A 26,619-nucleotide genomic window follows, 5' to 3' on the forward strand; every position below is an offset into this window, starting at 1 on the left:
AAAACCCTTTCCTTTGACAGCTGCTCTTCAATTACAAGAGGCACCAACTTGGAGCAATGGTTAAAAGTAAGGATTCTTGTAGCCATGAGCACAGCTCACTGAACTGCTGGATTTCGTACAGCCCAGGAGAAGGTTGTGTTTTAAATAAAGACCATCTTTTGATCTCCTCTTCCAGCATTCCATTCTTTCTGAAGGAAAACAAGTCCCTGTGCTGACCTGTGCTGGGTGACTCTGTAGCACAGAGGTAAAGTGAAGGAGAGGTGGAAAAAGCAGAAATCAAGAACTGTTGTTGATTTTTAGCACAGTATTTATTGAATAGCTTATTTTCTAGAGCCACTTTATCATGTGTCAGTGCATATTTAGCTCAGGTGCTTATTTTGAGTGGATAAGGACAAAAAAACCAGCCTGCAGATATTTCTCCCCCCTCCAGGGGAGAAATGTGAATATATTAAGAAAAACAAAATAAAAAAGATTCAGGCCTGCCAAGTGGTATACTTTATTAGGAATAGCTACATAGATAATCAGATTAGAGGTGTAGGCTGGAGCCCAACAATGCCTTTTTTTTTTTTCCCATGTAAAAAAGTAAACTTTCACAAGAGCTTGTTTAGCAAAGCCAGAAGCAGTGTTACTTTAAACAGTTTTATTTACATTGCTTAGATTGGCAAAAAAAGATATAAAAAACAGTGCAGTCTGACACATTCAGAAGCATCACTAGTTACATATAGATACAAGACAAAACAGAGGTGGTTAAAAAGCTACCAGAAGTTGTGAACTCCTGCTAATACCGACAGTCAAACTGTTAATGAAATGCAGAAATACACATATTTAGATAGTCCGTGGGACAGATTGCATTGTACAAACTGTTCAGAGATGAAAGAGGTGAACACACAGTTTTGAAGGAAGACATAAATACAGGAGAAAGCCAGGTAAAAGCCTTAGGAGTACTGCACCTGAAATTTGGCACACCAGAATTGGACCCTCAAGTTACAATGTCACACCAATAATCCCATGCATTAAATAATGATTCATCAACCAACTATAGGGACGGTGTGGAGCTTGGGGGGTTGGTTTTTTAACAGCCCTACTACAAGGGAGTGTATTCTTTTCCTCAGACTTCCACTTCAAAGCAATTCAAAGAATTCAGTTAATCATTTTTGGTGGTCAAAGCTCCTCACGGCCTTTAAACTTAATGTTCATACCACTGTGTTACAGTGAGGCTGCAGGAGACCACAATCACAGAACTCAATTCTATTTAATTATAAACAACTACATTTATAAAATATCTGGAATAAGCAGCTGTACAACAGGTTAACTGTCATACTTGAAAGGTCAGGTACTTCATAATGCATCTCCATTTAAGAAATCCACAATTCAAACATTAGAGTGCTCTGCCAATTGATGAAGGTAGGCAAGCATAAGAGAGTCATCCAAACTAGCAGTAAATTATGTGATCATCATCTTCATTTCAAGATCTGACAAACCAGTTTATTGCCTAGAGGGGACAATTTCCACAAAACAAAGTGTTTCAGTTATGTTGGTGAGAAAATAAAATCTGTGCAAGGGAACACTGAGTTTAAATGAAGGCCAAGTCACTTATTCCACTGATTGGCTGATCTGCTTCAGTACAACTAAAAGCCCCTTGTGATTAACTTAGTGTTATCTAACATTTTGCTAATCATGGCTAAGTGCTAATGACTAAGGTACCATTAATGTCAGTAACAGGTCAGTGACCAGCCAGCAGCTTGTCAGTCACTTCTACACAGCAGTGTCTTTTCAACCTGCTTCATATCAAGTGGGTTGTTGATCGGCTTAATGTGTGACTCCTCCTTTCAAAGATTGAGGGAAGGCTGACCAAGGAAGGAGAAGGAACACCCTGTTGGAGAAGAAAGAAAAAAAAAAAAGTTACTGATCATTTATTAGCCAATGTCAATAGTGCAGTAGTCATTTCTCAGCCTTGATGCATATTCCTCGTGTGATGTGAGTGCAGAAGACCTTTAAGATCGGCAGCTTTTGAATTTAACGATACAGCATTTCTAGAGTTAGAAAAGTTAAACATGTTTTAAAAACTGTGAAAGCTTTTTTTTCCTTGTTATCAGCCTTGAGAGATTTGGAATGCAAGAATGTGTTTTTGAAGAGTAGCTGTTAACTAAGTATTAGCATACATCCTGCATCAATCTTTTTTGCAATAATAATCTCCCTCCAAACTGAAGGCAAGATACATTATGATAATCTCTTAGAGAAACAGAGCTCCCCTCAGATCCTACAACTTTCTGTATTATCATCAGCTCTGAGCCCCAGATGAGATGCTAAACACAGCATCTCCTTGGCTGCAGAAGGCAATAGATATCACAAAGATTTGTCAAAGCTTGCTTTAGCTGTGCCTGGATGGGCACACACCAGGCAAAAAGCTGACTTTCCTGATGCTGGGAGAATAAGCTGCTTCTGACACTTAAAATTACAGTGAAACCAACACATCAATATGTAGCACTAAAAGTAAACCTCTTTGGATTAGCTGAGATTTTATATTCTTTTCACATTAGACCTCAAGATACTTTCACAAGCGATGCTCTGTTGCTCTTTACAGCACAGCCAAGCTTTTCAGCATATCAACAGGTCTCAGCAGTCAGGCAGCTCGTGCACCTGCATGCTTCAGGAACCTGTTAAATAGGGATATTTGGGGCAGGTAAGGATATACCACTTCACTCTGAACAAGTCTTATGCCTGTTTATGGCACATCTTCTATTTGCACTCATAGGGAATATTTGAAAATAAGCTCCTAAACTCCTCTTTATAGAACAGCTCTTATTAGACTCTCAAGTATTTTACACAAGATATCTTTTCCATTTTATAGATAAGGCTGTTACCACAGGTAAAATGAGCTGCTCAAGACTTCCCTGCAACCAAGTTAAAGTCCTCAGAACTCTGGCTAATGAACTACACTGCAACTTGGACAACTGAAACAGTAATTCAATTGTAGACAAATTAAGAAGAAAAAAACCACAGAAAACCACAGAAAAAACAGATTTAATAGGATTTGTGAAAGAATAAACTCTACACCCAGAACCAAAAAGAGAACTACACCACGTGTGAGTGTTGACTCCAACTCTGTGCATCAGAATGTGTCAAAGAAGAGCCCAACACCATTTAAGGCACCCTGTGGCTTCCGGCGTTCTATAACTGTACCGTGCTCTCTTAATTTAGAGGAATCAAGATCTTTTGCTCACTTCAGTCAGGATCTGATGTACAGAATTTTTCAGCACCATACTGGTTATTATCTCCAGCATCAGCACAAGTGGTAGTAATAATGGGGATAGGACATGGTCTGTCCAAGGCATGGCCATTTAAGCTTTCCAAGTTGGAAGAGGTTTTTTCTTGTGCAGCATTTGAAAGATGAATATTTGGAGAGCCAGGACACAGCACAGGTCGAGGCTTGGAATTTTGAGAGCTCCAATCAACAGAATTGGAGCGATGAACGTGAACAGCACATTTGACAGATCCATTTAGGCTGCACGTAGAAGATGAACGAGCCATCTACAATCAGGAAGAGGTTCAAGGGTTAGTCCAAACAAGAAAAATAACAAGCATTCAACCTTTATTGATGTTTTTACTCTATTGTTCTTTCTACACCAAAATATTTCCTCATAAGCACAGGTCAGGATTTAATTTAAATAAAACAATGTCTGAATAACTGCTTTGACTCTCTTAATGGACTCAGACAGGTTTCCTGTAGTTTTAGTTTCTTACTCAACAACTGCACTGGTATTCCAACATGAGGGGCTGGAATCCAAACCTCTTTTCCCCTCAGCCTTATCATTCAGCCAAAAGGGCTTTATGCAAGTTCAGTGGTGTGTGGGATTGGTTAAAAAAAAAAGGAAAAAAAAAAAAAAACCACACATGACCTGCTGCCAAGCTGCAGCTTAATACCACAAAGGTCCAAGAACTCTGGGAATAAACTGGAACAGGAACATAGTTTTACTACTGTAAGTTTCTATGATTTTGTGGGAAAAAAATAAAGTATTTTTGTCTGGGGACAAAACACACAAAGATAAAAGTACGTGACTTGCAAATTCATGAGAAATGAGATACAGTGCTGTATCAAAATGAAGACAATTAGAATGCAAAAACAATTGTTGGCATAATCACAATAAAAGGAAGAAAATTTCTCTACAGAGAAATGGGCTATAGCCCCCCTGGTGGATTTTCTTATTTCCTCTAAAGAAAGGGAGTCCACTGTGGTATTTACTCCCTTATTAATTCCTATTTTCTCATGTGGGGGAGCAGAGCAGTATCTTTATGTTGTACAATTTAATGGACACTCAAACATACTGAATTATCTCAATACTAAGGTAATGATATATCAGCCAGTAGTAGAAAGATGAACAGGATTTCCCTTTCTTGGCCTTCCATCCTAGAAACTACAAAGTAGGTGTTTACTCATCAGATTTACTCAAACACTAGCATAAAAGCAAAGATGCTGAAAAAAAAAATCCCAACGTCTAGTTTGCTTTACTAGATTATACTGGAAAATTGAGTTTGGCTTAATGTAGCAAAATAAAAGCTGCAACAGGCAGCCAGGCATAGCAGAAGAGTTGCAGTATGTAGAGCAATATATTATTTTACCAAGTTTTCTTAAACATATACAGGGAGATCATTCCCTTGACTTTTTTTTTAAACTTGCAGACTGCAGGCATCTGTATTTCTCTACCCTTTCTTCCCAGTTGTTTGTTTTTGGTGTGTTATTATTTTTTTTCCCCCACAAGATGTCTGTCATCTCACTACTTTGACTGAAATGTTGAACATATTATTCAAGTTGTACATCACATTTTATACAGTATTCAAAATCAAAAGCATAAACCAGCATAAGACACTGGGTTGGAATTTTTTCACTCCCAGGAGAGGAAACATATTCCATCCCTGGCAGAAGAGATTGGTGGGATTTTTCAACTTAATTATACATGGCTACTCCCAGTTTATAATCCATGCAGTAGAGTTTTCTGCCTTTTCAGCATGTAAGGCTCCTCATTAAAGAGCGCTTGACAATAAAACATTTACGAATGCAAGTTAAAATTAACTTCTTTCCCCACTGTGGATCTTGAAGTTGTTCCAGGAAGATCAGCACCAGACATTTAACACCTGTGATCTTAAAAAGGTGACTTCTTCGGCCCGCACAGCCAAGTCACTCACCGCTAACGACGACGTGCTGGTCAGGCGGCTGCCGATGAAACTCTCGTTGGCTGAGCTGGGACTCCTCCCCTCTGTGGCGCTGTGGGACATCAGAGCCCTTCGGAGCGCTCGCTTTGGTGTTTTTGAGAAGGAAAACGCCCTCGTAACCTGAGGAGTTTGACAAGCAGTTACATGCTGACAAAGAGCAGGCTGTAATGGCTGCTACCGTAGAGGCTGCTTAATCCAATCTTGACTGTCCACAGGACGTGGATAGATTGTTCATGTGACTGTATCACAGCCACCAAACACCCACACCCAAACGGCCTGACTTTGAAAGGCTCCACATCATCCTTGCTCTTCTCGCTCTGTCCAAATACGAGAACACGGCAGGGGGGAAGAGTATTGCAGAGATTCAGGGAGAAGTCAAAAGAAGGTCTAGTCAGCTAGGCTCCCCTACATCCCTTGGTCCTGCAAAGTCAGGCCCCTTTCCTTCAAGTTGCTCTCAACTTTGCATTTTATTTAAAAGATTTGAAGTATTAAGCAGAATAAGTTCCACAACAGACTCAAAAATGACTACATAATACTTATGACTGTAATACTTAAGACTATATACAGATATTTCAAAACCTTAAATGCTCCTCACCTTCTTTCTTTAAGGAGCTTATACTTAAGAGTTTTAGTTCAGATTAACTTTTTCCTGTCACTACTGTAAATACTACAAAACACCTAAAACAGGAATACTAGCACAAGTCTCTGACTAAAATGGCTTTACAGTATCCATCTGTATAGTATCTTACCTTTTTGGATGTTTTCTTTATTGCCCTGGATGCTCTGCTTAAAGTACTGTCCATATCTTTAGTATTTACTTCAACCGAGTCAGGGTCAGCAGTGTAAATGAGATTTTCCTGAAGACAAAAAACAGTCTTAAGGGTCAAACATGGGCATTTGTCAAAATATAATTTTCCAGTTCATTAGATCCGATTTAGAAGTTTTAATTGCCATATTCCCTCCATATTTAACTTTTCATATATAATTCAGCAACTACTTGTCTTTGAGACATTTCATTAGATGAACTGCTGGTGCAATCAGTTTGTTGAAACCACTTCATCACTAGTTTTACGTTTTGTTTGTCTGATTCAGTTCCAAGTGCAGGGTTGATCAAATTAAAGGCAGTGGTAGTTCTGGAGCATCCCTAGGGAGCTTCCAAGATAAACACCACTTTGTTTCACTGACACATCCAGCACACTTCTGAAGTGAAATCTTGATAGCTCCAGCTGTCAAACATTAGTCTTTCAGCTTAAGGGCAATACATGTTGCAGAATAGCCAGAAGTTTTGGAGGGTTTTTTTCAAGCCTCATTCCTAAACTCCAGGATGTGCAAAGCAACCTTTGGGTACCTACTGACAAAACTCAGGGGGCAGGGGAAGCACACATGGGAGTGGGAGGTTACTGGGGTGATTTTTTTTCTGTTTCGTGTCTTTATTTTGAGAAAAGACAGTTTACATAAAATTTCAAAAGGACCCCAGACAGCAGCTGTGTGGTTATTCCCAGGGTCTAAAATAGAGTAGTCAAAGCCTTTGCTGCCACCAGGTGGCAAAGTCAATGCTATCTCACTCTCACATGATGCTACAGAACTTTTTAAAACCAGGCAAAAGCAATGAAATTGAAGCTCAGTTTGACATTGAAAGCAGCAAGAAAGTATTATATAGCTGGTACAAAGCAGTAGTTACAGAAAGTATAACTAATGCATTCAGCGTAGTAGGTTACAATTTGTCAGCATATGATTCTGAATGTCTAGGGGAATGACACATTTATTACACAAAGGTTTAATATCTATTAAAAATCCAAGTTTAGGATGCAACACAAGAGACTGAAGACAGACAACAGACAGATTAAAGTAAATTAACACTTCAAAATCAGTACTTTTAATACTCAGTACCTAGAAAGGAAGGAAAACCACAAGGCCAAAGTCTCTTATTCCTAAATCCCTAGATCACAAGACAAACAAAATAAAACTCAGATGCTATTTTCATTGCGTAGTTACCTCTCCTCTAACAAGTCTTTAAAAATCACAAGCAAATATTGTACTGTAAGAGTACAGTGCAGAACATAAACCATTTCTAGTTTAAGCCAAGTAGTTTCAGCTATGTGTACTGCACACATTTTCAGCAAATTTAGATGACTGATATGCCTAGATTTTTACATAATTTAACATCAGCCGAAAGCCTTTTGCCCTAATTGGCAAGGATCTTCTCTTTAAATCAGTGGTGAAAAGCCCACACACTGAACATCTAAAAATGTGAGGAGGCCAGTGCCTCCTTTATTTCATTATTTTCTTTAATTCCTTGTTTTAAGGTTGTAGGCTTCTGTCCATAGGAGGGAGATGCGTCATGTCTCTTTATATTACAGATAAGGTGCAGAACAAAGAACTCAACCTAATTCACAGTTAAACCAAACCAAATGATTCATAATGCTGGGATTGTAAATTGAAACATAGCTGTGATAGAAGCAAGCTGAATACAACTCATTAGATCTACAGTGCAGAGTTTAAATTATTTATAATTAGTTATGGTGAAAGGGTATGATTCTTGACTTTTAAGTACTTATTAGGTCCTGCAGAAACTAACTTCCAGGCTGCTTTTCCATATCCACCTTTTAACCACTCAGTTGCAGACATGCTAATGTTTTCTGCTCTACTTCACCTCAACCATGTCCACTATCACACTCTTTAGCTTCAGGAGCTTAAAGCCAAAAAGAGAAAAATATTTCCAGTAAGCAGTATGATTCCAGAGCACTTACTGCATCTGCTTTGCAAATAGTGTTGGCCACGTGCCGACACAAGGTCTTCAGCCAGTCCTCCTTGCGAGGCTCCTCAGTTGTCATCTGGAAACTGAGCAGCTTGTTGTTGAGTTCTGTCGGTGGCCGCACAACCAAGGCAAAAGCTTTCTGGCAATCTACAGTTTATGGAAAAAAAGCAAGGGGTTAAGACAGAGAAAAATAAATTTTCATATAATTTAGGGAAAGAACCTGCAGAAGGGTTGAACCTCCATCTGCCAGGAGCTGGAGGTACAGACAGTATGATTTGGTGCAATGATTGTCTTTACTTAAACAGATCTATCTTTTAAGATGCCAAGCACAGCTCTCCCTGAGCATTATCAACATTAGTTAAATGAAAATCTGGTTTCACACCAACAGCACTTGTCTCTGGCCAGTCTAATGCTCTGGGCTGGAGTTTGGGTTTCCGTTTTGTAAATCCAGAGCTGTCAAGCGTTTAACTGTTTGACTCACACTGCCATTTGGCTGGCTTACACTAAAGTCATCTAGTAGTTCTGCCAAATTCAGATGCAGTGATTCTTGAAAAGCCAAAAAGGTATCAGTACAAGGAATCCTCAAGCTCACATTGACCTTCAAGCTGAAGCTTTACTAAAAACACACCATACAACAAATACACCTGTATTCTATCCCACAGCAGCTGAGCTTCATCCTTCATACTCTGAAACAGTTTTCATTAGCTACCACAGCACTTCAAAGCACACAGACCTTCTGTCTCTCTGATGTCCAGGACTTTCTTGATCTGGGAGAGGGGCATGAGAACAACATGCTTGAGAGATGCAGGAGGCCTTGTGTGGCCATGTGGACTCTTGAAAACTCCAATGACTTTATGTCGTTTCCTCGCGATCTGCAGTCAAATAGAAGAGAAGGAGTCAGAGCTGGAAGATCTCTTGGCATTGACTCTCCAACGCGTTGCATTAAAATACCTCCTGCTTTAAAGAAACAAATTTTGTCTCTAAAGCAGTCTTTTGTGCTTTTTGGGGCAAAAATTCGGCTTCAGGAGGTTGGTCAGTTTTCTAGGTCATGTAAAAAAACAACATGCAAGATACCTGTGTGTTGAAATAAGGCATCTTCAGCTGATTGCCTCTTGTACAAGTGACAAGACGAGAAAGAAGCTTTATTAAAAGTGGGTTTATTTTCCTATTCTGCCCTTACAAAAAGTGATGAAGCTGACTCGACTCCCAGGAAGTCACTACACTCACTGGACACTACATCAGGCTTTTGTATTCAATTTTGCACTAATTTTGAATTATTTTAGAGTTGGTCTTTATGAAGACAACGTTCTGCTGTAGACAGTAACAAGAACTTTCATAAAGCGTCCTTTACAACTTCGAGTTTCTCCACATAAGTCTCCAAAACCCAGTTAGATTATTTTTCCCTCTAGTTCTTCCTACTAGAAGAGTAGGATTTTCAGTTTAAGGCATTTAATATCTGGATTTTTTTTTTGGTAGCCCAAGCACTGACAGATCTACGCCAGAGGCCCATTACTTCCATTAAATATGACTAAACTTTAAAAAGACAAAAAATCTTCTGAGCCAAGGACTCCAGCACTTTTTCATCCATTAGTACTACTCAAATTCCTATTCAGATAAACATTGACTTCCTCACATATTAAGTTGCTTTTGTATTTTTGCTCTGGCTGGAAGACATTAAAGGCTACATTAACACCTTTCAACCATTCAGACATGACTATTTGCGTTGGCTGATACAACAGCTAATGGAAAGGAACGTGTTAAACTATCAGCAATCTGTGACTTCTACTTCAAGGGTTCTTAAATTTTACTTATTTATATTCATGTGTAGTGTCAAGCCTTTTATAACTCAGTTCATGAGATGTTCTTATATAGTCATCTTACCTCTAGGCAGTCATTGAACAGAAAGAGTGTGACCTGTTCTCCCCTGTCACAGAGGTCATCACCAAGTGCTACGGTTTCCAAACGCTGAACTAAGCTCCGGTGAGAGGACAAGAGATTGGCCTAAGTGACACAAGGAAAAAATCTCATTAAGCACTTAGTTCAAGGGCTGGATTAGTGCTTGCTTACAGCTTAGCACTGGAAATCTGTTTAAACCAGCACCACTGCATTGTAACCTCACACACTTTCACAAAGGGAGCGAAGAAGTGCACGGTCATTTCATGGGTTTGCAGCTTCAGAGAAGTCACTTACCGGGCATCCATCAACTTCATAAACAACGTCAAAGAACTGCCTTTGTGCCTCTGTTTTTCTTTTGTCTTCATTAATATGCCTAAGGAAAACATATTATATTTATCTTCAATATCAAGCAACAGTAAGTGAATGTACCGCATTTAAGACATACAAACATAACAAAGCTAAACATTCAGAGATAGAGTTTATACAGCAGAATTGGAAAAAAAACCACCTAAAATCAGCCCCACTTGCCCAAATACCACATGTAAGCACAGAGGAAACTTCAGGCCTACAACACTATTCTTGTGACATTACCAGCAGTTGACCATCCAGTGAATATAGAAATCCCCTCCCATGTCCTGTAAGATTTGAAGTAGAGACTGATACGATGCAGTTCTTTGCAGTCTGCATTTTATCCCCCCCCAAACAGGACTGCAGTTCACCAAGCAGAAGACGTAAGAATAATTGCAATTTAAAAGTTGTAGTTAAAATTGGACATTTACCCAATTAATACAGGAGGTCTCACTGCTGGAGATGTACACTGCATTTCAAAAGAGGTGAGACTTAATCTAAATAACTTCAGCTTTAAGCTAATTAGCTCATGGAACAGTGCCAAGAAGAGCTAATACAGGAACAGGGGAGAAGTTAAATCTCCCACCAATAATGTGTCCTTTCAGTGGATATATGCAGAGAACTAAGATGTAAAGACAAAACACATCTCTTCCATTCTGGATGGAACAGAGAGAAAGAAGAGTTGGAACAGAGCAGAGGACTCAGGAGGTTCAGCTCCCTTCTGAGGCAGGGAGTCAGCAAAGGTTCAGGTACAAGTGCCGAGTAATAATATCAGACTCCTTCAGAGCTCTGGTACAGAACATCAAAGTAACAACAGGGGCCAAAGGGAGGCTGAAGAACACATACAGTTATGTTTACTTACTGTTACTTATGGCAACGAAACATTAACAGCAATTTAGAAGGAACAGAGATATCAGAATGCGTAACTGTGTTTCACAGAATGACCACAACTTACGTCATCACTTCCTTTAATGATTCAATAGCTCTCTCTAGAGTTATTTTATCTGGGTTCTCTTCTGCTGTGTGTTTCTTAATATCTACAATTAAAGAAAAAAGAAAAAATAAGAACTCCTCACACATTGCAAGTGTCTGAAAAGAAATACGAAAAGCTCAGGTTTAAATTGTAAGTCAAATAAAATGACTGAAGAAAATCACATCTATCCTGGAGACCAAATAGCCCCGATGAAGTGGGAAACTAGGCTGAGCAGCAATTGTCTTGACATCTCATTAAGAAAAAAAAACATATTCAGTACAAAAACCAAACCATCAAGCTATTAAAAATTAAAAAAAAAATCAAGCTGAAGTGCAGAAACAAGCACAGAAGTCTTTTTCTACCTGAAGCAAAGGGTGATGGTGTGGATTTTTTTATTATTTTTTATTAACTTAATATTACAGCAAGTGGCTGATACCAGGTAGAACGTATGAAACTGTAGGCCTTGCCAATATGAACTGCTCTCTAGTTTATATTAGTTTCATTTGAATCTCAATTATTTTTTTGTCTGAAGAGAGAAAATTGTTGTCAGTGCAAACTCGTCCTTCACCTGTATCAATATATCACACAAATATATGAACAAATGAAATTTAGCCATAAGAATGCCTTCTGCAGTAATGGGTCTCACTGACTGCCAGCAAGCACGGTTACCTCACATAAACACACTTGTTTTATATGAGAAAAGCAGTTGCTCATAATGACAAAAAGTAGACATTATCTTGGTTTTAACACCTGCACAGACAAATTAATAAAAATTACATCACTAGATTACCATTTAGCAGTAGAGCAACACTGGGCAGCCTTTGAACAGGACGGATAAGGAGTTCAGCTAGACTTTGGCGGCCACACTCAGGTTTAGCTTGATTTATCTGGGGAAAAAAATGGGCAGAAAGTAGGAATTACTTCCTTCTTTTAATTGTTATTCTTACAGACACACACAAGAAAAGCACAAATCAGGAGAAACATTGTCTTCCTTGAAAATAGCATTGCTGTATGAATTTGAGAATTGTTTACCACAAATTGTCATTAACAGATAATGTTAAAAAACACATATTCAAAACTAGTCAGTGGCTGACGTTCTCAGAATGTCTAGTTTTAAAGTGTCCACATCAACCCCTTAGTCCTTGTTTCAGTTGCTAATGTGGGGTGGGACAGGGGACAGCCTGTTCTCTTATTCTTTCCCCATCTTTTAGATGTCAGTACTCGGGATGCAATTCCTAGTCCCTCGGAAAACACAGGCTGAAATCTGTCAGTTTGATTACTTGATTGAGAGACTTTTGGATACAGGAGTTAAAGCTACACTGCACTATTAATCAACTGTACACACATATCTGAAGAGCTCTAGCATCTTTCTTTGAAGATCATCTTCCTGTTAGATCTCCTCTGCTGGGCTCCTATTCATTAGTCACAAGAATGTTGAGAGATTCTACCTCCCTGGAGCTTCACAGCTGCCCAAAGCAAGTTAAAAGCTACTTCAGAAATACAAGTCTTGCAAACACAGAGAGAACCCATGAAAGCAACAGCTCTAGTTATCTTTACAGAAAAGAGAAGGCATGTATTGGGAGGAACTTTTTCCAGCAGCAAATGCATATAATCAAACTACCTTGAAAGCTGTTTAACAGAGGAGGAATTCAGACCTCTTATGACAGAATTTTATGAGGAGCTTGAGAGACTGAAGTTCAAATCCTTCCTATTTCTGTGTCACGCTCATCTTCCTCCAAGCTTTCAAAATTTCACATTCTTCCATCCAGTGCATTAAGCAGTACATGGTAATGGTCCTCAAGTTCTATGTATAGACTTGGTTCTGCAGACACTTACCTTCAGAAAGGCATGAAACCTTGGCTTCTGCTTCTCACATCTTGTAATAGTCTCTTTGCTCATTTCAAAGAAATTCACAAATGGAGGGTATGTTTTCAACAAGTCTTTTGACTGAAAGAAACAACTGTTAGGGCTCTGCTTTATATATATTATGCAGCATTGTACATATGCTTATATGCCCTGAGCCATACAAAGCTGCTCAAAGGCACATTTCAATAAAGAATAATAAAAAATGTGTTGTAAACCCATGCGTGCTCATAGAAAAAGTGAAGGCATTTTTGCATGCCAGATGCCCAAGATTCAGTGCTGCTGATTAAATGCAGACTGTTCTCACAAGCATCAAGCATACATGTGACAATCCTAGATCCTGCTGAGCAGCTCAAGTGGAAAGCAGATTGTCACCTAGCAAGAGGCTTTTGGTGAGAATTGTGGAAGTTTCAGACTGGCATTTTCTCCAGTTACTGCAATCACCTTTAGAAGACACCAGACTACCAGAAGCTATACCTTAGACTGAAAACTTCTGAATGACAAGCACAATATAACTCAAAATCATCCAGTCAGCAAAAATACTCTGTTAGGTATCTGGAGGTTATGTTCAAATGCATGGCAGTCCCACACCTAGCTTTCCTGTTCTATGCTTTCTGTACATGGGAAAACAAGGAGTCCTTATCCACTTGCACATTTCAAGTCTTGAAGAAAGAAGATGAGAAGTTTCCATGGAAAGTTATTTTCCTACTTCTTTACTATTCATCAGAGGCAGAAGATAGCTGAGGGTACAGGAAGTGCCTTTTAATTTCTGAGTAAAACTCATGTCTGTAGTATTGCAAATTATAGTTCTCAAACTGTAGCTACTTGTAGTTTGCTCATACCAGTGGACAGACACATACAATCCAGGTCAAGTTTCGGTGTATCATCTGACTCAACTGAAAAGTCTAAACAAAAAATATAATGATACAAGTTGGAGTTTTTTCTCAGTAGTGCTTTGCTTGTGTTTGCTGGCTCCTACATGTGGACTGTTTGTAAGGCAAGATAATATTTCTAAGCATAAGAAAAAGAAACAGGAACTTACATATTTAAGTATGATATCACCAATGCTTTTGCTTTCAGTCCAATTTATCATAAGATCTTCCAGGTCTTCCTAGAATACATGCAGGAACGAGGAGGGGCAGAGGGGGAGAGAAAACAAGCTGAGCATGAACTGCATAAAGCTGATAAACAGGATCAGTGTTTTGCCAAACACATATAATTAGGTGAGTTTTCATGCTGACAAAACAGACAATCCTAAAAGCTGTACAACTTCACATTCAGCCCCTCCAGTCCACTGAGGGCTGAAAACAAGAATCTTGAGCTTTACTGGATGTACACTTCTAAAATCAATGCAGGTAGAGCCTGGCAGCTCTGCAACAAGATGACACTGCTGCATCCAACACACAACAGAACACATCCCAAAGGAATATTGAAAAAGGATACACACAAGACAGTTGACCCAATTCTAATTAAGAGTGCACAACTAATCTAGGACTTTCAAGTCCATGAGATAGGATTGAAATAGAACTAGCATCAGTCTCCTCACTTGCTATACCAGGGTGTCAAGGAAAGTGAGACCAAGCTGTTAAGCCGGTATGAGCTTGATAAGGATCAAGCTTATTCACTGTCAGTTAATAACAGGGACAGGAGGACACAGCTGAAGGTTCAGGATTCAACTTAAGTGAAAAGGATTCATCATTAATATTGGTTTGTTGCTGGTCATATCTTAACGACACCAAGGATGAAGGAAAGCACAACTACATTTAAGCAACTCTCCCTACAGTGCATGCTGCAGGTGAATCCTACCTGGCACATGGACACACATGTTCTACTTTCATCTCAGTCTCAGTGGGCACACATCAATACCAGTCTGATTAACCAGACTGGATCCCAGCAGTTGGAAAAAAAAGCAATCAAAAAAACCCCACAAACAAACCATTGAGTTGCAGGCAGTCTGCAAGTCTCTCTATTTTAAAAGCCTACTGTGAAATGCAGCGAGGAACAGACATATGCCACTATTTGAAAGAGATTTTATGGATCCATATTTGAGGAAGATTTGCATCATAGTCTACTGTGGGACCCAGATATGGCTTCGGAGAGCACTTGCAATCCAAATCCAACTATAAACAAACCCTCAAGAAAACAATCTTATAGGGAATTCTAATCAGCTCTTGTTAGGCCTCAGTACCACCAGGTCAACTCTTTCAGAGATTGAAGTGTAAGACAGTTTAATGGGCTGTTAGTTTCTGACAACTCGCTCAAAGCCATTTAAGGAGGGATTAGGATTTCCTACCAAATAATAGAAGTCTCTTATATGATCATACCTGAAGCCAAATTTTTGTTTTGTTGCTTTTGTTGTTTTTTGTTTTTTTATTTTCTTTTTAATTCCCTAGATTTAGCTATCCTTCCAAGAGTCCTTGCTTACAGCTTCAATAGAAAGGTGTACGAGCACTTTTAAGTCAGACTACAATTTCATACCACTGGCCCTTTTGACCAGTTTTGCATCAGATACAGAAAACCTCCTATAGAAAAAGGCATTGAAACAGAGAGGAGAAGCCAGCTCATGAATGTACTAGTTACATAATATCAGACTTCAGATATTTTTAAACAAGCATTAAATCTTAAAGATTACTTTGGATTTGCACATAATTCCATAGGCTGAACAGTATGTAACACCAGGAAGAATCTACACCTGCCCAGCAGATGCAACTGAAAACAGGCAGAAAAGATTAAAAGTCTCTGTGAAAGTTTCTCCCACAGGGGAGAAGTTGCAGCTTGCCTTGATTTTAGTGTGCACATCAAGAATATCTGGAATGCTGCCAAATATGGTCTTAATCTCCTCCTGTGCAAGGATTGGTCCCCCAAGTTGTCCTTCCTTCTCCAACGGAACTTGAAATAACTGTTGAATTAAAAGAAAAAACATTAATGCCCTCCCAATTGCCAAACACTGAGTTAGAAAGTTATAAAAGCAACAGTGTTTTCCTTCCACATCAAAACTTCCTGCAGTCACAAGCTTGAGATGACCCCACTTAGCCAGAGTGGGTTATGGAGAAGTGGTTTTAAGATACATTGCTACAGCATAAGGCCCTTTCATCTCCTTTTCTATTCACACACATCTTGGCTCATTCGTTAAGCAGATAATCAGCCGCAATGGAAATAAACTTTCAAGAAACTAAGCTCTTCCTGTAAGCTGTTTGTTATTCTGCTCTTCTTGAAATAATTTAAAAAAAAAAGTTTTCTCCCCTGCCATCTTTCTCTATTCACTAATATCTAAAATATCTGTGAAGATCCTATTTTCCCAATGCTTGCAATTTCCATACAAATTGCAATTCCACTGCAGATGCCAGATTAGAAATTGTATTTTCCAGCTCTTATTATTAACAGACACTAAACATTTTTTGTCTGAAAAATTACATGAGACTGTTTACATTGCCATTTTTCTACAAATCTTTGATGCATTCAAGCCACCCCCTCCCAAAAACCTAGAGATTACAGGTTGAAAATACTAACTGATGTGAACACTGGGTTTCTTATCACAATTGACCTGGACTTGCTCGAAAACCAGCTTACCTGAATGATTGTTGTTAGAATATCAACATAGTTACTTTCTGTCTGATACAATTCCTTTGCAACCTGCCATCTTGCAGACTGCTTTAGTGGAAGAGGAGTTGAGTTTTTGGAAGGCCTTGCACAGGATTTTGGTGTTTCTGATAAAGAGATATTTCCAAAACAAAACAGAGCTTTATTACAATAGAGTCCCCAAAAAAAAAGCTCAGCCTCAAAAGATAAGAAAAGAAATACTTCAGAATTTTTAAGTGAAGATAAGTTTGGTTTTTTTAAAAGGTTATTTTGTGGATTATTCTATAGTTATCAGGACTCTTTCTAGAAAATGGCTTTTTTTATTACAGCTTTATTATACAACAACAGTAATAGATTATTCCTCAAAAGTAGACTGAAACTAATAAGCCATTTATGGTCAGGTCAATGACTTAACCCTATTAATAGTACCTTATTTAGTAGGAAGTGAGGCTTAGGTGCTGAACATTATTTACCCATACACTGTGTGCAAAAGCACTTTTCTGCTCCCAATTTGCCATGAGAACAATTATCTCTCAGCTGCCTACCATCCTTGCATGAGGTGCGTATCACAAAACCTTTTCTTAAAATCCATTCCGGGGTAATAAGAGTGCTAGTGTCATCTAAGGCTGATCTTTCCTGAGTTCCTTCTGAATTATTACTTATAGGTTGTGTCTCATTAAGAGCTCCTATTTGATTTGATTTTGCCTTTTTAAGGCAGTAGTAGCTCCAGATAACCCTCTCTGTGATGGAACTGGGGCTTTTTAGAACACTTGGGTATTAGCCTTTGACTAATCCAAAATTCTGCAGTTCTTCTCTTTCACGAGAACCATGTACAGAGATATTAGAACTCCTTGTCCATTCACTCAAAACCAGTTGATGACTTACAGTCCTGGGAAGTTTTAGACATGACAGTTTGCTGGCACAAATAGTGTTACCTCAACAGAACATTTCAAAGACCTAGGAATGGGCTCTGAAGGAATTTTCCCTTTAGTTCCTTTAGAAAAGAATCTTTGCCCTCCTTCCTCCAAGTAGCCTACTAGAGAGTATTTTAGATTATTTACAGTTGACTATGTTGCTTATTTGCTACAGACTTCCAGCAGAGCATTTGAAGCATTTTGGAATAACATTGGACTGTACTTCCTATTTATTAAGTCTATACCTTTTCCTTCAGATATGAATGTGCTTGCTGTGATGACAAGAGGCCTCTGTCTGAACTCTTCACTCCAATTCTTTCTGCACACTTCGAGAAGGCAAAAGGCCAGAATTACTGAGCAAATCTGTAGCAAAACCCGTAAGACTTCCCTTGCGCTACCATTTCTGCTTGTGTGCAAGAGCTCCTAAAAATTCTGTGTCTGAATGGAAGTTTTCAGCTCTACCTCCATTCGCAGCGCCCGACTCCGGAGTGTTGGAAATATCCAGCAAGGACCCAATGGAGAGCGAGTGTTCAGCTGAGGGGCGTTTGCGGGGAGGGAAGGGGGACACATCTGTTTCCCTGGTCAGCTGGGCAAGAGTCTCCTTCAAACGGCGCCTTTTGCGGTTGCTGTTTGGAGTGTTCAGGGAGAGCAGAGACACGGACTTCTTGAAGTCAGGACTCTCTGACTGCAGTAACAGAAAACTCAGTTTAGTGCTTTTATTCACTGTGTCCAGTTCAGCTCAGAGCAAAGACAAGTTAATTGCAGAGATCAATACACAACACAAAAAGGAACTCCTTAGGAGAAGCTGATGGAAAATGGGTGAAGCCTTTCCCTCCCCTCTCTTTTCTATACTCAAAACCACAGTGGGATCTTGTTTGACTTCCCACCTTTGGGAAGCAGAAAGAAATTTTTTCCAAATTAGCAGTCTGTGTATAAAGTTTAAAATGGATTATCTGGAAATTAAATGCTGCATTAAGACCTCTGATCTCTGGCCCCACACATACTACTGTGCATGCTAATTTTACCACCAAACACATGCTGTGCATTGTGGAAGAGAGTTCAACACACCTTCTCAAATAAATACATGGACTCCCCAGCTCTGGCATCCATTTGAATGCTTCCCCAAAACCACTAAAGGAAAAAGAAAACACACATTAAGAACACATTACAGAGCTTCACCCAAAGTTTAAAATATTCAGAATAGTATATAATAGTAACACAGTCAGTACAAGAGAGATATTTTTTTTCAGAATAAGCCACGTGTCTATATTTATCACACAAAGTACTACACAGCAGGATTCTTTTGAGAATTTCCAGCACTAACCTCTTGCTTTACAACATAAAGTTTTTGTAAAGGCTCAAATGGAAGATCTTTTACTGTACTTTCTTCAACCACTAAGTGTGTACACCTTTCATCACCAACAGGTAAATAGTGGCCTCCTAGATTAAAAAAAAAAAAAAAAAAAGGCAAGTTAGCAAGAGCAAAAATGTTACTGTTAGAAGTTAGTATCTCACTTGATAGTTCTGTGGCACCTATCATTATCATAAACTCCACCCCATTCTTCACACAGGTCAATTTTCATAAATAACAACCTTGCATTTCTGTCATTTCTTCCATGTTAGCTTTCTCATCATCAGAGAATCCCAGGAAACTTAACATGCAATCCTGGAAGGGAGGAACCTTGAACTGATTTCTAAAGTCATCATCAGCTGCACAGAAATCACTGAAAGAAAAAGGATGCACAAAAAGAGTCACTAAATCAGTGCTATGTCACTGTTTAAGCAGAAGCTCACACACTGCAGGTGAACAGGATGCAAGGTGAAGGCTGAAGGAAAAGAAACACCTACATTTCATTTCTTTTCTCCCAGGCCTTATAAATCCACTCAGTTTTCATGATAGGAACACCAAGGCTTACAGCAATCTACAAAACAGGAAAAGCATAAGTTGAACCAAATATTTCCATTTAAATCTTTCCCGTGTCAAGAAAAATTTGTAACCTTCCTTTTACTTTTCAAGACAGATACTGCAAAAAGTGAATACACTCCTTCAAAAGTCATATCCAACTGCAACTCCTCAGTTAGTGTATGAATTCAGTAAGAGATCAGATCAATAGCTCTTTTGACACTTCCTCAGAAGTGCACCATTTTGTTACTCTGATATCCTTCATCACTCACAAAAACACAAAATCAAATCTCTGTTCCCGTGGAATATGAGATCTCTTTCTTGCTTTTGATACTTTGTATGAAGACAAACATCCCAGCCTGCTGTATCAAAGAGAAAGTGACTCTTCCAAAGGTAACTGTCATGACTGCTTGAGAGATGGTAGAGTTTTCACACTTTTTTCCGTCTGGATTGGCAGAAAAGAGTGTTTGAACAGAAAGTAGGACTTCTCTTCCAACTGGAAGTTTAAAAAGAAACCAGAAAAAAAAGCAACAGCCTACTAACATTTCAAACAAGGGGGAGTCAAGAGGCATAAACACTACAAAAACCTATTAAAATTTATTTACTTCTAAACCAAACATACATGTCCTAAAGGAGTCCCTTTTCATATCAGAAAAAGCACACTTGTGTCTATTCATACATAAGATTTGAATCCTTAACTGCAAGTCAAAAAGCATTTTTAAAAGAAGTTAGTACTAAAGTTTATTGCAGGTTACCTTGAAATTTACTGTTTGGACAAACAAAAAACCAGGCATGTTGATACATAAACACTTGTTCCTCAATGTCTTAAAGTACTGGTAACATCAATACTTAAACATTTTGAATCTTGTTATTTACTATACTTGTCTATTTCCAAACCTGTGCATTCAGGCAATTTGTGTTATTTAGATCTCCAACAGAGAGAAAAATATGCCAAAGCTCAACACCAGATGGAGATCAACTCACCATTACAAGTTATTGCTGTTAGTACAGGAAAAAACAGCAGCTTTTGAGCTGAAGTATAATTAATGAACTTAGCCTACAATAGCCAAATTCCAAAAGTTTCCACAAACTCAAGCTTACATACTCTGAATTTGTCTCCGTGTGTTGAGTTCGCTACCAGGTGAGTAACTTTTGAGCTGAAGTCCCTTCGGATAATTCCACCCATGTGATGAACCAAGGTCACCAGCTTAACCTGAAAAATAAAGATGAAAATTTTTCAGTACATTTTGAAGACAGCAGTGTAAAGAGCAGTTTACAAAGCAAGCTACAGAAGGTTACATTAAATGTCTAGAAATAGAAAAACTCCGATCTGTTCTTAACTCGTTCACATCTGCAGGAGAAGACATAGCTGATATGTCAAAAGAACTATTAAAATTTTTTTTATTTCAACATTTAATACAGCCTTGCTATGTAGTTTGTATTTGTAATGTATGAAGACTGTCCAAGCCACCAGTACTCTCAGGATCATCCCACATAATGCCTTCACCTTTTCACACATAATAGATTTGAGGCATGTTTTCCTCATTGATTTAGTCAATTCTTGATCAAATTTAGCTAATCCTAACGCTAAGCATAGGCTTCTGTTTTGGGATTTTCTTTACCCCAAACAAAGACATGGAGCCATATTTCTTCCCCCTACAAGCTCAAGACAGGGTTAAACCCTATGGGTGATAGAACAGGAGAATATCTTGGAAAGAAACTTGATATATAGCTTTACCAATCCACAGAGGAAAAAAAAAAAGTCTTACTAATTCTTCTTTCTTTCTGAATCCTGTAAAGCACAGTACCAAGTTCAACATGCTCGCACAGTACAGTGGACGGCAGGAGAAAGGTAAAGGCTGAAATAAAAAGTAAGCTTATTAGTCAACAGGATATTGCTCCCAATAAAGTTTTCACATTATCTTTAACACAGTACTGTTATTTCTAGCATTAGAAATGCACCAGACACTAGTCCAATATTGAGTTATACCTCAGCTCCAGGCCTGTCAGTGTTTTGATAAAGCAGCTAGAGCATCCCCAAGTTCCAGAGGTAGCATTCTATCCTTTTATTTCCTCCCCAGTCCATCTGTTCTATGTGACAGCTTTTGGAAATATGAAGTGTCTGCTGGAGAATCACCTGTATGCTACCTTTCCTAATAGCACAATCCCAGCTGGTAGTCAAGAACTCCCACAACTACTGCAGTAGTTGGAGCCTTACTACTGTCTGCCAGCACTTACTCACTACATGCAATATTCTAACACAGTACTAGAAACTTGTTTTTTCTTGAAATTCTCTCTCTAGGAACACTTATGATTGATTGGAAAAGAGAGATTTTATTGTGAACACTTAGCATTTAGAACTCAGCTGATTTCCCCAGCCAGCACATACCTCTCCCTTCTGTGCACAGTGCAGTATGACCGGTGGTCCGACGACACGGCAGTCGGCTTTGCAGAGGTTGGGAAAGATGGAATCTTGGAAGTCTGATACAACGAAGACAGTCTCAAACTCTGGGGAATCAGAATCTCCAAGCTCTTCTATTGTGTCTATCTTTATGTAGGGCACTTTAATTTCCTTAATGGACAGGGATGAAAGGGAAGGCATTATTCAGGCAACATACTTGCATTAGTGTCAAAATTCAACTGATTTTTGCTTCGGACCATTAGAAAAATGTATGACTCAGATTTCAGAGGCAGACTTAGGATTTGGGAAAGCTGAATGTATAAGAATATCTATGCATAAGAATATCTCCAGCATAAGAATAGCTATGAACTGCTGAATGCTTTTAGACTGAATGTCTTAAAGCAATTCCTGTTGCTTTAGTAGTTTGCGTATCAGTTCACATTGATAATATAGGATTGGAAATAGCCAGATAGAAAAAAAATCCCTAAGCTCAAAAGATAAATGAAATTTCAGACTGTCGGAACAGCTTAAGGTACTTTGGGATGCTACTAAAAAGTAGCATTCAATTTGCAACAGCAAGCTCTGCACTGCAGAACACCTGAAGAATAGAAATAGATTTTGTTCACTACTTGGTATTTTAAAGGGTCTAAAAATTTGGTCCATTCCAATTTCAGTCCTTAGTTAAACTTTTTTTAAATGTTTTTCACATCAAGAGATGGAGAAGCATTTCTCGTACTTCAGTTTTCATGCAGCTTTCAATTGAAAGAGAAGCCAATTGACAATCACAAAGTCAGTTCATAGCAAAAACTTATGTGCTGGCTGAATACGAGCATGCAGTTGGATGTCTCCATGGATAGTTCTATCCCCCTGTTAAAAAACACCACTAGGTAAGAGCTGCAGATATTATCTCCATATTTAAGAAAGTGTTTGTTGAAAAAAGTGCTGTGACACCGTGAGAAACATTAGCATATATTATGACCATTGCGCTCAATTAATCCAAATTAAAGTGTGCAGATTTCAGTCCCAGTGAACATGCTGCATGCAATTACATGTGCTTAATTGCATGACATACCATATGGATAATACTTTTTATTAATTTTTCTTCTGATTTATCAGGACTAGTTTTCTTTATCTTTATAACAGGTACTTCCATTATCTTAATGTTCTGTGGAAGAGGAGAACTTTAGTACAGAAGCAAACTGGTTACCAGAAGTCTAAAGGCATAACATGTCATTCCACCAACTGTTTTATCTCAGACCCACATACCTCCAAGGCTTTCAGAAGCTCCTCACGTTTCCCTGCTTCCTGAACCAAAACCACTCTTGTTTCTATTTGAGGCATTTCTTCTGTTTATAGAGAAACAGGGATAATATTTGTGTTTAACGGAAAAATCCATGTTAATTCCAAATCAAGCAATAACCTACAGAAGAATACAGGCAGCCAGCATCCTGTCAAGATACCTTCTTTATTAGGAGCAAGCCTGAAAATAAATGTTACCCCAAGAAGTATGTCCTTTAATTAAGGCACACCATTAGTTTAGAGTCTAAACTTCCTAGTATGAGGTAAAACAACATCCTGTAATCAACCTCCTTACAGACAACAAATCAACACTTGACCTTACAGTCAAACCCAAAAAATTATTGACTTAATGCTTCCAGCAGAATTAGATACCAACACCTGCTGAAAAAGAGACAACTGGTATCTCTTCTGTGTTCTTTGCTGACAAGGTTCATAACTTCCTTGGTGAAACTGAGTAGTTACTAGAAACATCAGAACCGAAATTAGATTTCTTGTTCTTTGTCTCCATGTATTAATAAGCCTTCAAAATATTAGGGACAAGTGTTGCCTCCATGTCAATTGCACCAAAGGAGCACCACTAAATTTTGGCTACTACATTGCAGGAAAACAAGAATATCTGTTGTTGCTGGTTTATTGATTTCAAGAATTGCTTTTGAATTAATTTTAGGCTTGGGATTATTAATTTCTGTCTACCTTATAATACCTATTAATCTGTCTACCTGTATACAACAGAGCAGCTCTAGTTTTCAAACACTGGTGTCAAAACGTCACCTGAAATGATTTATTCTACAGAAGAGGCATCAAATCAAACTGACGGCTTTCTGCACAACAGCCAGAAGACTTGTTCAGTTTGGGTTGTAACCCCAAATTTTTATAAAAAGATGAGTTAAAAAAATATGACAGTCCCTTTGTTAATGAAAGGATACCAGATCAACACCCTCCTGGCTCCTCTACAATTCTGGAGCTCAGCAAATCCCTTTTGGTTTTTCCAAACTACAAAACGCCTACAAAGTAATCAGTCATTACAATAATCATTAAAATAAGCTTCCCCCATTACCTTCAACACCCAAAACAGACCCAGGAAACGCATTGTCCTTGGAGGTTTCTATAATTTTTGAATCCAGAACAGAAGAATCGGCCAAGAGGCTCCTCCCGGTCTCGGACACCAGCGTGCTGCTGTCAGCCATGATTATGCCTCGCTTCTCTCTTCAACAGCTGGAAGGCAGAGGGGCTAAACTGAGTAACAGCTGCAAAAAGCTCATTAGTAAGAGTCCCATTACTCGGGCAGCTGGAAGTGACCTCAGAAAAACAAAACATTCAGACACTTACTGAACTCCCACTCACACTGACAGAGAAGTTCTGAAAGAGCATCAGGAGCCACACGGTTGATAAAGGACCAAAAACAAACCTGCTACAGAAGTGGTTCTATAATTCGTTTGCACAGAGAGCTGCAGAGTAGCTTCAGATCTGAGCAGCGGGGAAGCTCTAACTAACTAGTGCTCATTTAAAAAAGCTTAACCACAAAGCATTAACAAAATAAAAGCATTTGTTCCCTTCAGTGACAAACTATTGTAAGCTAGAGCTGAGACCAAGATTAGCGTTGTTGAAATGAAACATTAGCAGAAGAATTAGGGCAGGCAAAGGAACCTGATGAAATTTAATTTTTTCAGGTGAACTGGCCAGAGATACTGCAGATAAAAATGAGCACCCAGAGAGCAAAACAGCACTATTTACTCACAGAAAAAGTAAAAATGCATGAGAGTCTCTACAAAGCTAATAAGCATACATATGTCTATCTGTATGGTCTAGTCTATTGTTCTGCATTAACTGTAATATAGTAGAAGTATCCATTGTCAGATAAAGAAGCTTCTCACAGACACAAAGAATCTGTGCTCTCCCTGCCCATCAAACCTGTCACTCACTGAAAAGGCAGAATTCTCAATCCTCTCACGTTTTGTGCAGGTACCCACCTGAATCTTGACCAGAGGGTTTGTTCTGAGAGCCCTGCCCAACGCACAGCACATTTTCTGTGGCACGTGAAGCCAACGGGCTGCATTTCCTGTGATTCATCACACACCTAGATTCCAATATTTGCACAGTGATATCACAAGTTACCCAAACCAGAAACTGCAGCTGAATTGCTGTCGTACAATAACCCTTTGTAGCACTTTAATTGAAGTTGCAACACAGCAACCACCCAAATGCTACATTAAAGCACTGGCTGAAAGAGGATTCTCGAGGTAGGAAAACCCCTGGAGAACAGCAGGTGCTATTTTCCAAGTTGTGTAATGACCATTCTATTGCACAGCTAAGTAAGTCAGAAGGCCAAAAAACCCACAACAGGCATTTTGGCATAATGGCAATACAGCAAAGAGTTTATCTTCTGGAGTGTAGGAGATCACATTTGGGACTCTTGGAAAGGATTCATGTCTTCATAACACATCAGTAAGTTCCTAAAACAGCGATGAGTAGTAAGTCAACACTACCAATCTATCATAATTCTAGTCAGTTACGAAACTCGCAATCTTAGCTTCGATTTCCAGGTCACACACAGCTGTGCAGGCTCCACAGAATTAAGTTTCCTTCATTAAGTCCCAGTCACCCACCTTGTTTACCTCAGAACAGCTTAAGACAGAGCAAGAGGAGAAAGTAATCTTAACCTTAAAAAAAGTGTTTTAGGATCACCTGCCCAGGTTATAACCACCAGGAACTGTTATACAATTACATTTTTGGCAGTGAGGGCAAAGAGAAACATAATCTTGGAAGATTCAAACCATATTGTTAATAATGATTACCAACAGAAGAGTTATAGGCGAACTCAGACAAAAACAAACCCTATAGTTAAGGCTACAATTAAACTTAAATCCTACAGATTATTTCTTAAAAGTCTGACACATCAGTATGGTTCCTGTCACGCTGTTATTGTTATATCAAAAACGTGTATACAAACTTACACAACTTCATTGTATCTTTGGGATAAGCCCATATTTTGGCCTGTGCAGTGATTTCCTTGATAGCTTTTCCAATTTATTTATGGCGTTCCCTCTGGGTGCATTTAAAAAAATACTCCTTGTTTTAATGATCGCATAATAACTAATAACATTACAGTGGTCACTAAACTTAAGGACTGAAGGCGCCAGGACATAGAGGAGAACAAACAGCACTCAGAGACACGAGACACGAACACAGTTTTTCCTCAAATGAAGGGCGAAAGCCGGACCACCATCACTACAGGACGAAAAGAAACCAAATAGCAGACCTAATGCCCTCACAGCATCGCACAGAAATCACTGCCCCGCAGCCTGCGGGAAGCCTGAAGGGCACACAGCACCCGCTCACCAAAACTCGTTCGTTAAAGCAAAAAGCAGGACATTAAACACCTCCCACGCTGCCATTGCCCTCCCGAGGAGCCGCCCAGGAGGTGCCCGGGCCGCTCTCCCAGCAGGTGCCGGCGGGCCCGGGGCTCTGCTCTGC

General features: G+C 39.0%; 1 protein-coding gene across 4 annotated transcripts in view; it reads right to left on the reverse strand.

Annotated features, from left to right (window-relative positions):
- Positions 1-562: 562 nt before the first annotated feature.
- Positions 563-26,619, reverse strand: part of ECT2 (epithelial cell transforming 2) — a 27,327-nt gene continuing 1,270 nt past the window's right edge. For 3 of the 4 annotated variants that reach the window (XM_027892572.1, XM_027892573.1, XM_027892571.1), the window contains exons 2-24: positions 24,203-24,360; positions 23,113-23,192; positions 21,835-22,017; positions 21,215-21,304; positions 20,551-20,658; positions 19,391-19,464; positions 19,136-19,266; positions 18,867-18,982; positions 18,611-18,673; positions 18,005-18,227; positions 16,620-16,756; positions 15,829-15,948; positions 14,092-14,160; positions 13,023-13,133; positions 11,977-12,073; positions 11,169-11,250; positions 10,160-10,238; positions 9,851-9,970; positions 8,703-8,841; positions 7,962-8,116; positions 5,961-6,068; positions 5,185-5,331; positions 563-1,873 (exon numbers count right to left, since the gene is read on the reverse strand). In XM_027892572.1, coding sequence (XP_027748373.1) covers positions 1,784-1,873; positions 5,185-5,331; positions 5,961-6,068; positions 7,962-8,116; positions 8,703-8,841; positions 9,851-9,970; positions 10,160-10,238; positions 11,169-11,250; positions 11,977-12,073; positions 13,023-13,133; positions 14,092-14,160; positions 15,829-15,948; positions 16,620-16,756; positions 18,005-18,227; positions 18,611-18,673; positions 18,867-18,982; positions 19,136-19,266; positions 19,391-19,464; positions 20,551-20,658; positions 21,215-21,304; positions 21,835-22,017; positions 23,113-23,192; positions 24,203-24,332 — 2,652 coding nt within the window. In that variant the 5' untranslated portion in view covers positions 24,333-24,360 and the 3' untranslated portion in view covers positions 563-1,783. Of the gene's footprint in view, positions 1,874-3,068; positions 3,532-5,184; positions 5,332-5,960; positions 6,069-7,961; positions 8,117-8,702; positions 8,842-9,850; positions 9,971-10,159; positions 10,239-11,168; positions 11,251-11,976; positions 12,074-13,022; positions 13,134-14,091; positions 14,161-15,828; positions 15,949-16,619; positions 16,757-18,004; positions 18,228-18,610; positions 18,674-18,866; positions 18,983-19,135; positions 19,267-19,390; positions 19,465-20,550; positions 20,659-21,214; positions 21,305-21,834; positions 22,018-22,918; positions 23,012-23,112; positions 23,193-24,202; positions 24,361-26,619 lie in introns of those variants that run through there. The other variant, XM_027892574.1, reaches the window with a different exon arrangement.

This window comes from Empidonax traillii, unplaced genomic scaffold, assembly GCF_003031625.1.
Source record: "Empidonax traillii isolate 1590-97213 ecotype Southwest subspecies unplaced genomic scaffold, ASM303162v1 scaffold358:size917415, whole genome shotgun sequence".
NCBI lineage: Eukaryota > Metazoa > Chordata > Aves > Passeriformes > Tyrannidae > Empidonax > Empidonax traillii.